Source organism: Colletotrichum orchidophilum (assembly GCF_001831195.1).
Source record: "Colletotrichum orchidophilum strain IMI 309357 chromosome Unknown Scaffold_23.1, whole genome shotgun sequence".
Taxonomy (NCBI): Eukaryota; Fungi; Ascomycota; class Sordariomycetes; order Glomerellales; family Glomerellaceae; genus Colletotrichum; species Colletotrichum orchidophilum.
Genome location: NW_019172979.1, coordinates 112,898 through 129,139, shown reverse-complemented (window position 1 = coordinate 129,139; position 16,242 = coordinate 112,898). Strand labels below are relative to the sequence as shown.

At 54.0% G+C, this 16,242-nt stretch overlaps 6 protein-coding genes across 6 annotated transcripts; 3 read left to right on the top strand and 3 right to left on the bottom strand.

Annotated features, from left to right (window-relative positions):
* Positions 1 to 425: 425 nt before the first annotated feature.
* On the bottom strand, positions 426 to 1,747 carry CORC01_03735 (uncharacterized protein; the record flags this gene model as incomplete). The annotated part of the gene is made up of 3 exons (XM_022615384.1): positions 426 to 1,033; positions 1,100 to 1,284; positions 1,440 to 1,747. 3 exons carry the CDS (start codon positions 1,745 to 1,747, stop codon positions 426 to 428), a joined length of 1,101 nt encoding a protein of 366 aa, XP_022478049.1.
* A 2,297-nt stretch (positions 1,748 to 4,044) lies between these two features.
* On the top strand, positions 4,045 to 5,319 carry CORC01_03734 (uncharacterized protein; the record flags this gene model as incomplete). Its single annotated transcript, XM_022615383.1, has 2 exons — positions 4,045 to 4,353; positions 4,441 to 5,319. The coding sequence occupies 2 exons, from the start codon at positions 4,045 to 4,047 to the stop codon at positions 5,317 to 5,319; spliced, it is 1,188 nt and encodes a 395-aa protein (XP_022478048.1).
* Positions 5,320 to 6,113: 794 nt separating this feature from the next.
* On the top strand, positions 6,114 to 7,813 carry CORC01_03733 (uncharacterized protein; the record flags this gene model as incomplete). The annotated part of the gene is made up of 2 exons (XM_022615382.1): positions 6,114 to 6,201; positions 6,252 to 7,813. The coding sequence occupies 2 exons, from the start codon at positions 6,114 to 6,116 to the stop codon at positions 7,811 to 7,813; spliced, it is 1,650 nt and encodes a 549-aa protein (XP_022478047.1).
* Positions 7,814 to 10,550: 2,737 nt separating this feature from the next.
* On the top strand, positions 10,551 to 11,802 carry CORC01_03732 (O-methyltransferase; the record flags this gene model as incomplete). The annotated part of the gene is made up of 2 exons (XM_022615381.1): positions 10,551 to 10,839; positions 10,913 to 11,802. 2 exons carry the CDS (start codon positions 10,551 to 10,553, stop codon positions 11,800 to 11,802), a joined length of 1,179 nt encoding a protein of 392 aa, XP_022478046.1.
* Positions 11,803 to 12,364: 562 nt separating this feature from the next.
* CORC01_03731 (phosphoribosyl transferase) lies at positions 12,365 to 13,195 on the bottom strand (the record flags this gene model as incomplete). The annotated part of the gene is made up of 3 exons (XM_022615380.1): positions 12,365 to 12,532; positions 12,610 to 13,050; positions 13,163 to 13,195. 3 exons carry the CDS (start codon positions 13,193 to 13,195, stop codon positions 12,365 to 12,367), a joined length of 642 nt encoding a protein of 213 aa, XP_022478045.1.
* Positions 13,196 to 14,672: 1,477 nt separating this feature from the next.
* CORC01_03730 (uncharacterized protein) lies at positions 14,673 to 15,641 on the bottom strand (the record flags this gene model as incomplete). Its single annotated transcript, XM_022615379.1, has 1 exon — positions 14,673 to 15,641. One exon carries the CDS (start codon positions 15,639 to 15,641, stop codon positions 14,673 to 14,675), a length of 969 nt encoding a protein of 322 aa, XP_022478044.1.
* Between the last annotated feature and the right edge of the window lie 601 nt (positions 15,642 to 16,242).

Genomic DNA, 16,242 nt, shown 5'->3' with positions numbered 1-16,242 from the left:
TGTTTTCTGTCAACTTGCGATGGCCAAAAATGAGGATAACTAACTAAAGGGCCTTTCACTCTTTTGAGATTGGTGGTTTGGGGTTGAGTACTGTATAGTCACACTGAAGGGGTCAACCCTGAGAATAGGATCGTCTCATGCTCTCGGGAAATAAGGGAGTCTGTGCATACTATTATGCGGGATGACGGAATCTTATTCTTGAAACCAAAACTAAAGCATCTCCGGTAGCGGCATCCTGGCGACACATCAGCCAACTCGAAAGATGCAAGAACACCAATTCAGAATTTGGTCTGTGTGTCAAGATGACCTGGAAAGAAAACAAGGGATTTTCACTGAATTGAAAGTATGGGACTTTGAGCGTCATTGATGAGCCCCATTCATATATTTTTTTTGCAGTTATTCTCAAACAGAGTTACGCTTCGTTACTATTTCAATATCCCATGCTGACTCGAGTGATTTGATGCATTCTCCACATCGTCAGGGAGATGCTCGTACGGCCCGGCCTTGCGATCTGTATCTTGCCTGAATTCCGACACAATCACTTCTTTTGTTTGCATGATTCCATCCATCGGCCCCAGCTTGCGTCGTGTGCTCATGGCATAAGCCTCCTCCTCCGCATTTCCGCGCCGAACTGTGGACCGATGCGTAGACACGTTGGTGCCTCGTCCGTAGTAGTGAAGCCCCGACGTTCCGCCCTGAGACTTTGACGATGACTTTGCTTGCCTCCTCTTGTTCCACAGTCCATACAGTGTCGGTGCGTTGACGACGATTGCGGCAGTGAGCAATTCAGTGCTGGCCCAAGTCGTTCGGTTGATTTGGCTGTCCTTGTTTGTAATGTTGATTGGGAGTCGTATGACGGTGATGGCGATGATGAAGACGCCGAGCGTAAAGAGGGCGTATAGCTGGATCTTGCGTTGCCAAGGGGTCTTTAACGAGAAGACCAGGGGAAGTGGCAGAACAAGCAGCATAAAGTCGGTGACGATGTTGAGCACGCCCACGACGACGAGCTGCATCTGTGCCTCTGCGCATGCGCCTGCAAGGGTTGAGAATCAATAATCAGAGCTCCATCTATATGTCGGAGAATTGGCTAGTCACGTACCTGGGCTAGGGACAACCTGCCAGTAGAGGTGGAAGGGATCGCATTCGCTAAAGGTTGTCACCTGGCAAGCGACGTAGGTACCAAAGAAGACGACGCAAAACGACCAGATGGTGACCTTCTCGAAACGAAGATTCATTAGGAGTCGACGATAGACATCCAATAGGACGAGCTTCTGTAGCCAGAGGCTTGGGACTGTCAGTATGATTGATCGCAAAAGCCTGATAACCTTCCTGACTCAAGCCGCATGCAGATTGTGACCAAACGGACCAAGCGACCCAAACAAATGTTGAGCCCAGGGTGGTTGACGGGGCACGGTGATGCAAATGGGGGCGGTACTGACTAGGAGTTGTAAAAGACCCGGTTCGCGATGGACAGTTTGCTGCCGATCTCCCGCCTGTAGATCTCCTCATCGGTAAACGTGTGATTCTTTCGATACGCCGCCGAGACGTTGTTCGTGCCCCAGGTCAAGACGACGTGGATGAGACCGAGCCGAGTCAGTGCACACACGATGGCGGCGACGGTGAACCAGTCGCCCAGGTTGTAGTCTTGCTTGGTGATGTGCACCTTTTTCCAGACCAGCCGGGTCACCATGATGAGGAGGGCCAGACAGCTAAAGAGCCAATGGATGAGTAGCGTCGAGTTGTCCATGGCCGGCGAGTGTCCGAGGCTCCGGGGACGACGAGACGATGGGACGGGACGGGACCAGACAAGAGACGAAATAGACAGACGACGGGAAAAAAAGGAAACTCCCGAGAGGAAGAGCGCGGGTTTGGGGGCAGATCATGATCATTATTATCTTCTTGGTTTCCCGTCTACGTACTCACGCACTAAGGTAGGGGAGAATAGGGGGCCTGGCTAGCTTGATACGCAAAGTCTCCAGATCCCAGCTTGCCCGAGGTAATGTGCAGAAAGCCTGAAGGGACATGATACCATTCTCAGGAATGTTTGCGGACGTGACCTTGCAAGGCTTGCAGAGAAAGAGAAAAGATGGTCTTAGATGAAAGGATCAGGGCTTGAGACCTCAGGAGTTCAGTTGCTGCAGACCCCAACTTTCCCTGTTGGCCGGATGCATGTCGGCCGTCGAGGAATCTCCATACATGTGTGATTGCAATGATCCACCGTGGGGCTCTTTCTTGCAGCTGTGCGGCACATACCTACTGATACTCCGTGGTTTATCGACTTCTAGAAGCCGAGGAGGGCCGGTTTGCGAGAGGGACTCTGGAGTCTTTGACCCAGATTGACTCCTGCCGCTGTGCCGCTGAAGATTCCTGCAGGATTTAGAGATGCCAAGGGAACAGGTGGAGCAAAAAAGCCTTAAGTGTTGTCATGTTTGACAACTGACAGTGATGATGAATGTCGAAGCATGAATGTGCCAGAAGTTCGTTTTGTTTGAGTTTGACAGCTTGACACTTGCCCGCGCTCAGATGTTCTCAACGGCATTCAAAGACGGGAGCGATTGATTTAGCCGCTCCAAGCCCAACTTAATACGGACAACTGCCTTTGACTGTCTTCACTGAACTCAGTCTAGTGGCGACGGCGCCGGCGTTGCACATTGCCTGTTTCTCCCCGGCTAGGGCCGGCTAGGCGTTTATCAGAGAAAAAAGAAGAAAAAAACCTCACCGGGAAGAGGAAGGGGATAGGCTCACCGTTGGCCCGCCGGCTGCTAGCAACACTAGTGAGAGCAGCCATAGTCGTATTCCAAGTATTCTTCACGGTCCTCTTCCTCCAGGATCCAAGGCCGGGTTAGACGGGCTTGGCAGCCTAGCCCGTTGAAGAATGTCCAGGATGGGGACTCTGGAGACTGGGACATGTTGTTGTGCACCTGCAGACCCGATTTACTCACAAGATTATTGTGGGAAGACTTTTTGCGAGATCATCGTAATCAAGACTTCGCCCCGCCGCCACTGTGTAGTTTGAAACTTTGAGTTGATCAACCGAGTCACCCCCCTGTAATGTACGTCGGGAGCGAACTCATACATTGTCTTGGGCCCTTGGCTTCCCGCTGCCCGGCACTTGGACCTGACAGAATATTGACGGAATTTAGCCCCCAAATATTCCATAAAGTTCCATAAAGGTCAGATTTTTTGCCTTGCCAAGCGTCAGACACCTCGTCCGGAATCGTACTCGCCTGTGCTTTCCGACTTTTCTCTGCTCAAGGGCGGAGATTAATGCTCGGGCTTGATCCGTAGTCATCGATCTAGTGAAAGGCTAATACCCTTGATGCCGGATTGGTGCAACGTTTGCTCCATTCTATATGAGACCATCGGTCGTGGTAGTCCCCTGGACCCTGTCCACCAGCTGACTCGCTCACAGGACACCACTTTAATATGAGCCGACTTGCTCTCTTGATGGAGAATTTCCCAAGCAGGAACAGCAGTGCGCCTCCTTTTGCCTCTACTATGTATCCAGTGTCCCGCCGCCCCCCGAGTTTCGCCGTGATATTGTCTCGCACGCTGGGCCACAGCCCACCTCGGGATCGGGATTTAGCCGCGTGGCGTTCTCGACTCAACCTTTCGGCTGACTGCCGCTCTTCAGACATACACACCGAAGCGGGTGGATGCCGCTCGCCGGCCCCCAAGGAAGTCCAGGATCGGGCTTAATGCCGTATCACCCTCCTACGCCTCCATTCCTTTATTTTCTTCTCCATCAGCCCTATCTTAAAATCACTAGAGGATGGACCCTTTACGCCAGGCTAGCGGAGCACGCGGCAGGGTGGTTTTCATTCATTAAAGAAGTCCCAATTGCCACCCTTCATACCGCCTGGCCCAAAGTTTAATCCCCTGCTCAACCGCCGTCGCTTTTCCAGTCCTTTCCCGGTTCCTGCAGCTCGCGTCCGTCCCTTTATTCTCCTATTATTTTACTTTAATCCCAGAGACGGTACGCCTTCCTGTCCGTGTGTCTCACTTCCCAGGCCATCTACGTGACACGCCCGACGCAGCACAACCATGCAGTTCCTCAAGTTCACCGCTGCGGCCGCCGCTCTGTTGGGTCAGGCTTCCGCATTCCCTCCCGGTCCAGGCTCTGGCTTCCCCGGCGGCGGACCCCCGGGCGCTCAGCCCGAGACGGATGCCTGCGTCAAATCCGAGGCGGCTTACATTCGCTCTTACTTCAACATCGGAGGCGAGTACGTCAGCGATGGTGCCGGCGGTCACATCTTCCGCGACCAGATGTACGTTGAGAAGTTGCTCCCCACGAACGGAGTCACCCAGCAGACGCCGATCGTCCTGATCCACGGACAGGCCCAGACGGGTAGCGTAAGTATTCTTGCAGATCTTCTCCAGCGGGATATTCCTCGCCATGTCATAATTTTGAATATTGTGCTGACCCTTTCCCCTAATCAGAACTTCTACAACAAGCCCGATGGTGGCAGAGGTTGGGCCTCTCACTTTGTGAGACAAGGCTTCGAGGTCTACATCGTCGACCAGACGTTGCGTGGCCGCTCCGCTTGGATGCCCGGCTACGGCGCCTCCAAGCCCTCGACGTACTCCGCCGAGATCATCCAGCAGCGCTTCACTGCCGTCAAGGATTACATGCTCTGGCCCCAGGCTGTGAACCACACCCAGTGGCCCGGCACCGGCGTGATGGGCGACGAGGTCTTTGACACCTTCTACAGCTCCAACGTCCAGTTCATCAACAATGCCACCTACCAGCAGAAGACTGTCCAGGATGCCGGTGCCGCCCTTCTCGACAAGATCGGCAGACCCGCTGTGGTTCTCGGGCACAGCCAGGGTGGTATCATGCCCATCCTCATCGCCGACGCCCGCCCCGAGCTGACCAAGGCTCTCATCCTCCTCGAGCCCACCGGCCCTCCTTTCCAGGAGGCCATTTTCAGCACCAAGGCCGCCCGCGCCTACGGTCTCACCGACATCCCCGTCGCCTACTCCCCCGCCGTCACCGATCCCGCCACCGATCTCGTCCAGCAGACCTACCCTGCCAAGGGCGAAAACTACGTCGAGTGCGTGCTCCAGGCCGAGACTCCCGCCCCGCGCCAGCTCGTCAACCTCGCGGACAAGCCCATCCTCCTGGTCACCTCCGAGGCTTCCTACCACGCCCCCTACGACCACTGCACCGTCGAGTTCCTGCAGCAGGCCGGCTGCAGCAAGACGGAGCACCTCGAGCTCAGCAAGGCCGGCTTCCACGGCAACGCCCACATGTTCTTCATGGAGAAGAACAGCTACGAGATCCAGCTGACCCTGCGTGATTGGATCCAGGCCTTGTAAGGCTTCCGATGGGTCAAAGCGGCGGTGGGTGGGGAACAAGAGAAGAATTAGTCGAATGGTGCGCTCGCGTGTGCATCTTGTACGAAAGCAGATACCCATAGACGATGAATATCATAATCTAATAATGACACGCACTCGTCATCCCTCATGACCTCAGTCCTTGCGATTGTTGAGGTTTGGTTCGGATTACCATTGTGACGTCCGGGGACATTTGCCTTAGTCGGCGTATGCCAATTGCCTCCATGTAGCCACGTGCCATCGAATCCAAGTGTCGGCCGAGTCATTCTCCATGTCCGACCGTAACAATCTTGACGTGAGCTGAAATATGACTTGAGGTATATGTCGACACCCTCAGGTACTTAGTTGAAGGAAAGATCTTCGCTGGCAGGGGGGGGTCACGTTAAGATTGCTTCTGCCCCCCTCCGCCGGCGCTATGGCGGGGAGATGGGAGATGAGTCGCTAACACGGATCCAGCCGCCCAGATCTCGGAATGGGAAAAAAGCCACAGACTAACCCTCGGATGTTGAGTGCTCTTAGCTCACGTCTTCGCCTTTGCCTCACGGACGCTGCGCTAGGGGACGTCATGTCAAGCTATGGCATCGCCAAACATCGCATCTGCACGTCAATGGCGTTTCGAATGCTGCAACTGATCTCTGTAACAGGAGCCAGCACGGCTGCTGGACGGGCACTTGGCCTCTTAAAAATGCAGCTACCTTCCGAGCTAGAGGCTAGAAGCTTTCTAGTTTCTTGGTTCCGTGACAGATTCTAGTCGTACGTATTAAAGACTGACAGACATGGCCACTACAACGAGCATCATCGGGACCAAGGGGGCGGGAGATGGATCCTCAGACTCTAGGAATTACACGGTCGTCCGTAAAACGAGTAAGTCTCACTCGCAACATCACAAAACACTCGACGCTCATGCATTCTAGCAAACCTCGACCGCATGTTCTTTCTCTACCACCGTCTAGGAATCCAATCCAACGTCCTAGTCGCAGCTCGCTACGCCTCGGCCCAACCTGGAAAGCAGCGTCTAATCCTTTCCGATGAAGCAGTCTTCTCAGCTCTTCACGCCGTCGTCACAAAATACCCAGAGCTTGGTCTCGTTGGCGTTGTGGAACGAACCGGCGAGGGCGACAAGCACCTCTTGTCTCTCGCCACGCTCAAGCACGTTAATCTCGTACGCTGCGTTCAGTTTATCGATGACGAAACGACCCAGGTCGACGCCGAGCTCCTCGAGAAGCTCCACGGTCAGTGGCACTGGGCTGATGGCATCGAAGAGGGCGTGCCTTGGTGGAAAGTGATTGTCGTCGGACGTCGAGACGTCGTGTTTGTTTACCACCACCTCATCTGTGATGGCGCTTTCGGTATGACCTTCCATCGTGAAATTTTGGACGCTCTTAACGCTGTGGCCGTCTCCGACACGGGCTCCGCGCCACCTCGCATCATCCAGCTCGACCCCGACAGCGTACGGCTGAGCAAGGCCCTTGAAAACACTATCCATAAGAAGCCGGCTGTCCTCGGTGTCATCTACAACCTGCTCGTGTTTCTCTTCTACCGATTCATGTACGCCAAGAAGCTCTTCTTTGTCGACTTTCCGAAGCCTAAAGAGCTACTCAAGGATCCGATGGCTGTTGCCGGGCCCTCAGATCGCACCGTCACAAAGGTGACGACCTGTCGCATCCCTTTCGAGAAGACGGACGCCATCATCAAGGCGTGCCGCGCGCATAACACAACCTTCACACCTTTTCTGGCCGTCGTAGTCGCTGGCACGCTGGCGGCGGACTTTTATCCCCACGCCGAGGTCGGATTTACCCGATACGCTGTGGACATGCGAGCTACGGGCTGCTTTGATACGACCTCCCCGGACGAGGGTAAACTTCTCAACCTGGCTGCGAGTCTTCCCGAGCCAGAGAGGTTGAACAAGTACCGCCAGGCTTTCTCGCAGTCGTCTGCTGTGGGCGATAAGGAAAAGGGACTCGCCGCGACAGTTAATGCCAAGGCCGCCTGGAACCTGATTCAGGATTACGGGAGGCGGATGTTGGAATCGCGAACTGGCGGCGAGGAGTCACCCCTGTACAAGGCCTGGATCAGTGGCAATGCCCTTCGCCCAAGCCTCGAGGACTTTACGGAGAAGCTGCCGTCGATGGGGTTGTTCATGCAGAACAGCTTTTCCGTCTCCAACGTTGGGTCCCTCAAGACCGCGCCTCCGTCTTCAAATGTCGAAGAGCCACTTGTGAAGATTGAGGATGTGCAGTTCTCGGCTGGCCCGGTGCAAGGCGCTGTTGGCTATCATGGCATTGTCTTCAATGTTGCAGGAGTTGCGGGTGGCGATACTGTCATCAATGCCTGCACCGAGGGAGGCATGGCGCCCGAGGGCATGGCTGAAGCTGTCCTGGATGGTGTCATGGCCAGAGTCAATGCATTATTGCAGGAAGAGAGCATCGCGAAGAATAGTGCTGGCCAGAAGGGCTTCTGGCACGCTTTTGGCTGAATCAATAGTCAGTAGACGGGCGTAATGTGTACCAAGTTACCTCGTGCTAGTCCTTGATTGCTATGACAACCTACGACATATTTTTTTCCTAGAGCCACGAGGACAGCTTCAAATACATCGTTCGATTAGAGACAGGCCTACATAATGAAGTGGCTCATTTGCAACATGGGAGCCTAGTTGCTTTTCCAATGTCATCAGAGAAAGTTGTGTTTTGACTGAGCGGTTGCAATGAATTAGACATCAAACGAGTGTTTAGCCAAGCTTAAGGGCGTGAAATTATTTCCCAATGCCAAATATCTGTGAATTTAAGGACGTTCGATTTTCTCATCCTTGTTTTGTAAAGTTATTACCAAGTTGAAGATTGGAAGATCCTCATACTGAAAACTCGAATATGCCACAGTGGGATTCTTCGCCTGCAATGCGGCCAAGTGACAAGAGCAGCAGTGTACACATGAGTGACGGCGATGAATAATCAAAATTTCATTGTATCTGCTTCCTACACCATACTTGAAATTACTTCACCTTTGATCCATGACGCATACAATCGCGTCTCGGGTCGCCTGAGGAGAGCCGACGCTCATCAGCTACGTGGGACACAACATCGTCTACAACCCAGCGGAGCAAAAGCTGAGATCCGAAAACGGCGAACAATCCGCCATAATCCTCAAACAGTCCTGCAGTGGCGTCATCATGTTGGCGTAGTACGAGGCGTTGGGCCAGCGGCAACGGCTTCGCCGCCGTAGTGAGGTCGTATGACGGCATCGGCCTGGCAAGGTCTGGCCGAGGCCCTGATGGCCTTACTGCAATGGCGGTAAGAAGAAATTCCCTTGAATACGAGGTTTTTTGTGATGAGAGAGCATTGTATCTGGACCGGCATTGAGGCGGATGGCTGGGATGGTTTTGTTAGGCTAAATATAGATAATTATGAGTTTTCTTGACCTCTTGAATTCAAACCTTTTTAGTGTTAATTTTGTAATGTTCCCAGATACCAAGCCCTTCAAACGCTCAATGAACACTGTGTCTTTGATCGGCAAAAGCCTCTTCATCAATGAAGCTTGGTAGAGAACCGCCAAGGTCTGAAGGGAAAAGGCGAGCCTGAGTCTGGTGAGCCGCCATTGAATCAATCCCTAGACCAGGCCTGGGCCGCCGAGAGATGTTCTTATTTTCTACTTCACTTCCTATCAAAACGAAGACCAGAGTGTAATATGGGTGCTGCTTTGATCTGACGCAAACAGGTGCGCCTCTTTAAAGTATGAAGGTATCTCGTTGCGAACTTACGTTACTCACCAACACTTTATTTTCGAAGTTAGGAAGATACGGCGCTTCGATCTGGAGATATGATGCCTTAGAGTTATTGCAAGGGCGTTAATGTCATTTCGGACCATGCTTTGCTTCGGCTTTTTGGAAGACATGAGTACTTCGAATTATACACTTGTAATTGATTGACTGTTCCTGGCCTTGAACCTGGGTCGGAAAGCCCGTAGCCAGAGGCATCTTTCTGAAAAGTTGATACCGTTCTAGCATACTAGTAGTTGAAATGTATCGCAGGACTGAGAAACATGAAGAGCATACCACCGGAGGTATGACTTTGAAAGGAACTGAAGTTCAAGACATATCCGTATTGAGCAGCGTTTCTCCAAGCCTTATTGTAGCAGACATGCTGAGATAAGTCATAGTGCAGCCAATAATATTCGCGCGGGATGGAGTATCACAACATAACGATTCCTCGTCAACGAATAACGTGAACAGCCAGTCTCCCATTCCCTCAAACTACGTCAAGCAACTTGGTCAGAAGCCCAACCGGCCGCGGAAACAAAAACCCTCCCTCCAAAGCTGACCCAAAAGCATCCCTGCCAAGGACCCATCACGGCCTAGTCCAATCTCATCGGACCCTGCCGCGCTCGCCATCGTCAACCTAGTCTAAGGAACCCACTCATAACCCCATTGTGGTCAGCCGCCGCAAGCGACACCCCATGTTCAAGCAATTGTGGCACCCGAGAGGGCATCGCAATCTAAAGCTGCAGTTTTGTCCTTGCGCAGAGCCAACAAGGAGTCTCCATCTCCGGCAGGTCGAAGCATTGAGAATTTACCTGCGCTGCTGCGACAAAAAAATCCAAGCGAAGCGATCAACGGCCGGGCCCAACAAACGGGGATACGGCTCCTCACGATGGATCCCGATATCCACTCCATCAGACTAGGTACTTTGCTTGGCCAGTTCTCCAGCTGCACACTGGGTCTTGCAATCACGACGCTTGAGTTCCAACAAGATGGCATGAGGGGGGCCACTTCTGCATGTTTGTCTATCTGTTAATCTGCTACTTGAACACTCTGGAGCCTCGGATGTTTGCCCCCTCTAACCCTGTAAGCGCCCAGAACCCGGTCGGGAAACCCCGTCGAATCGAGGCCTGTCGTCGTGACGAACCTTTTCCCGGTTCGGGAATGCATCGGCAGGGGGACAAGGGTGAGCTGATGTTGTTTGCGCTGCTGCTGTGCCTTTGGGATGCATATCGTGAAGTGATTGTTGGAGCCAGGGCTGGTGTGGACGATTGTGATTGTCTGGCGAGAACTATTGACAGCCACCCGCTTGGCGGGACGGCTTCGGCGGGACGGACTTTTTTGACAAACAAGTCTTTAAAGGCCTCGTCAGCTTCGTCGGGTAGAGTGCTTTCTCGATGCTTGTTACGGATACTCTTCCGCAATTGCGTTCTCGTCGACTTCACACGGGCACGCTGCAGGGATGGCTACCGCGGACTCATTGATTGCGAGTCTTCAGGATATCCACGGGGAGACCTTTACAGATAAGGCGGAGAGGGTACGGGCCAGAGATGCGTTGTACGATGCTTTGAGAAAAGTTCAGACGCCGTGGGATATTGCGTGGGACCACATCGTTGTCAAGGGCGGCGGGAACGCGGCTATCAAGACACTCATCGACGCCGGCGTATTCAGAAAGTGGCATGAGGCCGGCGGCGGGCCGATCACTTGTACCGACCTCTCAAGGTTGACCGGTGCCGACGAGCATCTCATCAGTACGTCAAAACACCGCAGCAACGGTTCTACTCTCAAGATGATGAACATGGACTGACACGCAGGTGAAAACAGGGCGCATGATGAGGGCGATAGCGGGCCAACGCCTCGTCATCGAGACAGACCTCGACACTTACGCCCGCACGCCCTGGGCTCAGGCCCTCGGCGAGGACGCGCCCCTGCCCGCCATGTACGGCGGCTTCTACGGCGAGCTGACGAACCCCATGTTCCGCTCGCTGCCGTACTTCCTCAAGGAGAACGGGTACAAGAACCCAACGGACAAGAACGACTGCAACTTCCAGCACTGGCGGGGCCCCGACGCCGTCTTCTTCAAGTACGTCGGCACGAACCCGCTCCTCACGTCCGACTTCAACGACGTCATGGAGTGTCACTCGCGTGATAACCTCACGGCGTGGACGGAGGTGTATCCCACGGAGAAGATCATCGAGGGCGCGATCCCGGAGCGGCCGCTGGTCGTCGATATCGGCGGCGGTAAGGGCCACGACCTGAAGAAATTCCACGTCCGGCACCCGCAGGTCCCCGCGCGGCATCTCATCCTGCAGGACTTGCCTGATTTTCTCAAAGACGTACAGTCCGACGCGGCCTTTACGATACAGCCGCACGACTTTTTCACGCCGCAGCCGCTGCGCGGGGCGCGGGCGTACTTTTTGCACAACGTGCTGCACGACTGGCCCGACGCCACGGCCGTGGTGATTCTGAAGAACATTGCGGGTTCCATGGAGAGGGGTTACTCGAGGCTGCTGATCCACGAGAGCTTGATCAGCGAGAGGGAGCCGCTTTCTAAGGTGACGGCGACGGATATGATCATGATGGCGGGGCTGGCGTCGGCGGAGAGGACGGAGGAGCAGTGGCGGGACCTCATTGCGGCGGCGGGACTGCGGGTTGTCAAGATTTGGAGGCCGGTGCAGGCGGTTGAGAGTGTCATTGAGACGGAGTTGGTTTGAGAGATGGTGGTACACATGCAAGGCTTCTGATTTGCGTGGGAGTGTTTGTCGTGTTTGATATATCTGTAAGGTTTAGCGAGCGTATTGGAAGGTTGTCTTTGGTCAAGCCGATGTGATGCATGGTCGGATGTAGTAGCGTCCTACTTCCTACACGTCCTGTAATTGATTTTAGTGATTCGTAAGTCTTTGGGTATTACTGGCTATAGTTCTGAAGCAGACACCGCCACTCAATACGCCCAGAAGAAGCCCGGCGTACTTGTTCCTGCTCGGGCGCTGTCCTTTTCGATGCGGGAAGACTGCTAAAGCTATCAGTTGACATGTTCATCACTGGACTGGGTCGTTTCCGCCTCGAACAATGCAACAGGTCCCCTGCGACCCAAAAAAAAAATGAAGAAGTCTGAAATAGCATTGGTGAGATGTATGCTTGTGGGCAGCTCGACGGCATGCCCCTCTTGGTATCCTTTTATACGCCCTGCCTGGCTTCGTCCGCCAAAGCCCCGTCTATCCTCCTCGCTCCATCGTCGTCACGTTCTCGTGTTTCTCGTATGCACATCTCCTTCGTTTACTGGCGCGCCGCGAGGGCCTCGGCGGCGTGGCGGTCGTGCTCGGCAATGTCAATGGCCTCCCACGGGTAGTTGATCCAGACGTCGCCGACGGTGCGGGCGGCGAGGTAGTGACCCGAGTTCATCATCTCGGAGGGCAGAGTACCCTTCTTCTGCTTGTCCTTGTTCTGTATTTTGGTTGCGTCAGCATTTTTGGCTCCTTCTGAACAGAAAGAGACGAGGTGTGTGTATGGTTATGACTCACATGCAGGACAAAGATGCCAAACTCGGTCTTCTGGCCCTTGCCGAGGCGCTGGCTGGCGGCCTCGACGTCCTTCTCCAGCTCCTTGACGGCGTACTCGAGGGTGGTGCGGGTGTCATCGACCTCGTCGACAATCAGGATGCGCTTACCGACGAGGTTCTCCATCTCGCCGATGGCGGTCAGGTCAAGCCATTGCGTGCGGGTGACCTTTGTGCCGGGGATCTCGGGGACGCCGGGGGTGGAGTTGCCGCCGAAAGTCTCGGGAAGGCTCTCGTACAGAGAGAGGCCGATGGCCTGGATGGGGATGTTGGGGTTGCCGGGCTTCTTCAGGAAGGAACGGAGGATACGCGCGGGGACGTAGCCGCCGCCGCCGATTGCGATGATGAGCTGGGGCTGGAAGGTCTCGAGGATCTTGACGGCGGACTCCTGGCAGAGGTTGTGTACCTGGAGAATGAAGACGAGGTGTTAGCCATGCTTGCGGTATCTCGTATCATGCTAGGATGATGGAATAAGAAAGCAAGGGCGCCAACGGCAAGGAAGAGAGGAGGATACTCACATCGTTGTACGTGACGTAGAGCTTCTCGACCATTTTTGCGATGTTTGGAGGGGTTCTTTGACTCGAATTCGGTCGATAGACAGGGTGTACTGCGGGGTAGGAGAAACGGTGCAGATTTGGAGATGTCTCTGACGTCTGGAATTTGGGGTGGAAAAAAGAAACGAGAAGGATGGATCGTGTATATCGGGGGAAGGAAATATACAGAAGAGCGACTTTAGAGTGAAAAGAAGCTTAAGTAGGAGGATGGGACCAAGGTTCTGCCACGAGTGCCGCTATTCACACGCGGGACGAGGAAAGGAAAAAAAAAAAAAGGATGCGCGCCAGGCTGCCAGGACCCCTCCATCGATGAGCGAGGGACCCCGCCATGCATGGATGGGCCACGGCGCGGGCACTGGGAGAGAAATTTTGTCTGGCGAGCCCCGAGCCCCGGGATGACACCGGTTCCTCTAGACCCATTTGGGCATGGATTTTGAGGCTGCGCCCCAGATGCCAGTTATTGGACGGTAGCTTGTGAGTGGCTGCTGACCGAGGTCATCTCACCGAGCTATCGGAACCCGCCGTCCCTTTCGGTGAGAGACCCACTTGTCGGATTTATTTACCAATGAAATTCGATTCACTTTGAACACACAGGGATTAGGCGACTCGCTTCATTCCTCTTGTCCCAAGAGAGAAAGCAGTTGGTCACTGAAATTTTCTTCCCTGTCACTGGGGATTTCACGATAATTTCAAGGCTCATACTTTGTGTAAACCAAACGCCAAAACTCCTGCGTTATTTGGCTGGCGTCTTTTCAACACCGAGTCATGAAAATAAGAGAGAATGAGAGAATGAGAGAAGAGGGGCCGGGGGGAGGGGGGAGAAAGAGGGAGACAGAGAGACAGAGAATGAGCCCTACGTTGACCCCTCGTCGACTTGGTGACATGCCGGTTTGAGCCCCACTCCTTCCCGATCCTGGCCGTGGGAGTCACTGTGGATGTTCGATGCTTTGCTCAACTACGAAGTAAGGTACTGTTCTATCCGCCTTGAGACAAACATGACTTGCCTGACGTGAAGTAAATCATCTGGGCCAGGAGCGTTCCGAATGATTGGGTCTCTGGGCATTCAAGCTTGTCTGCTACTACTTCACACACGCAGTCGAGTGTCATGACTAGTAGGCAACATGCTAGGGCATTGTCTTATAGCCTGTACATCTCAAGTGGCATTGACTGTATTCTTTCCACAAAGCTCTGGGGATCCCGTCCGGTTCCTCGTCAGTCTCGTCACAGCAGCTGTCGCCCCCAAATAAACCTGGCTCGAGACAAATCTTGACACACTCTTGACCTACAGCGTCTCCAGACGCGCGAGCAACTCCTTCATGAGCATCTTCCTCAACTCCTGATCCCTATACGAGCCCTCCGGCGCAATGTCCTCCTTCCACTGCAAGATTGCCTCGCTGACAATCAAGTACGCCGCCCAGAACGCGTCAAAGATGCCAGGACCGACATCAGGCCGCGGGTAGAAACGCTCGTTCTCCTAGACATAACCAGCCGGATCTCCCAGAAAGCCGTCTCCCGCCTCATTGGCTCTCAAGTCGTCCATGTTGCCCAGCCCGCACATCCAGAGCTGCGCCTTGTCCTGCATGGGATCGTACGCGAGCCGGAACTTGACGTTGCGGGCGTCCTTGTTTAGGTCGTGGTGGATGATGGCGAGGGCGCTGCCCATCTTGCGCGCGAGCTCGAGAACGCCGGCGCGACCGATGAACTTGAGGAGCTGGTCGAGGTAGGCGGGCCGCGTCGCGAGGTTGGGGTGGTCTTTGAGCATGTCTCTGACCTCGGGCGGCTGCTCGAAGCCGAGCCAGACTTTTGGGTGGAGGTTGTAATTCTCGGGCATACTGAGGGCCTGCTTCTGGAAGTCGGGGTCGATGGTGTGGTCAATGATGATGCGGATGACGGTGGGCTTGATGGGTCGCATGCGCTCCATGACGAGTCTGCCCTGCATTTCGGGGAACGGCTCGATGAGCTGGTCGGGGAGGTGGTGGGAGCCGTTTGAGCCTCTGATGAGCTTGTACTGACGCGGCGCGGCGGGAAGCGCGAAGCGCGAGAGGTAGGGGTGATTGTCTCCCATGATATCTTCCATCTGCTCGGGAAGCGCGTTGGCCCAGTGGTGGAGAATCGAAGCCATCTCGTCGGCGGCGAAGAATCCCTGGCTCAGCTTTTGGTAGGAGGATCGCTCTTTGAGGGCCTTGCCGTCCTTCAATACGTAGACCTGTGTGTCCCATCCTCGCGAGTGGTATACGAGGCGGAGGCGAGCCGAGTGGGTAGGAGGAGAAGGCGGGCGCGCCATCTCGTGGGAGAAGAGGAGGCCTCGGGGCGGATTGAGGTGTTCGTCGCGGTTGTCATCTTCATTTTCGTTGTAGTCATCATCCGAAGAGGAGGAGGCATCTTCCCAGTCCCCCTCCTCGTGGATGATTGGCATCGGGGTTATAGTGGCCCTGGCTGCCATATTTTGTGGTGAGATGGTTGAAATAAAAAGGAGAGAGAAGAGAAGTTGAATGTCTTAAATGGTGATCATCGTCATCCTCAGGCGCTCAGTTGCCAGTCCCCGAATCGCTGCCAAGGGTTTGAAGAGTCCTAATGAGATCTACTCAGTCATCGAAAACAAGGCGAGAACAGCTTTGCTGGCAAAGGTGTTCCAGTTTGACGTCTCATATGTGAGGACAGACCCGGCAGCGCATAGGGCCAAGATCGGCAACTTTCACCCAACAATATCTGCTCTCAATGCTTTCCATTCCTGGATCATTCATATTCGGAATGTCTACAAACAATACGGAAACAGCACTGAGTAACGAGGGTGATAGTGAATGGGAGGAAACGAGAAGCCCTGTGACCACTCAGTACCTATGTTAATGTGATCATTGTGACAAATGAGGGTCAATGGACAGAAAGGGAAGGTCAGTGAAAAATATGTTTCGGGTGCGTTGAAGAAGGCAAGTGCAAAGTGATGGGAAATATGAGAACGAGGGGTAGCTTGAGTATAGGAAGGTGTGAAGTAAGGCAGAAAGGGCAAGAACAAACAAGCAAGGTCTGTTGTTCAAGTGGTGTTG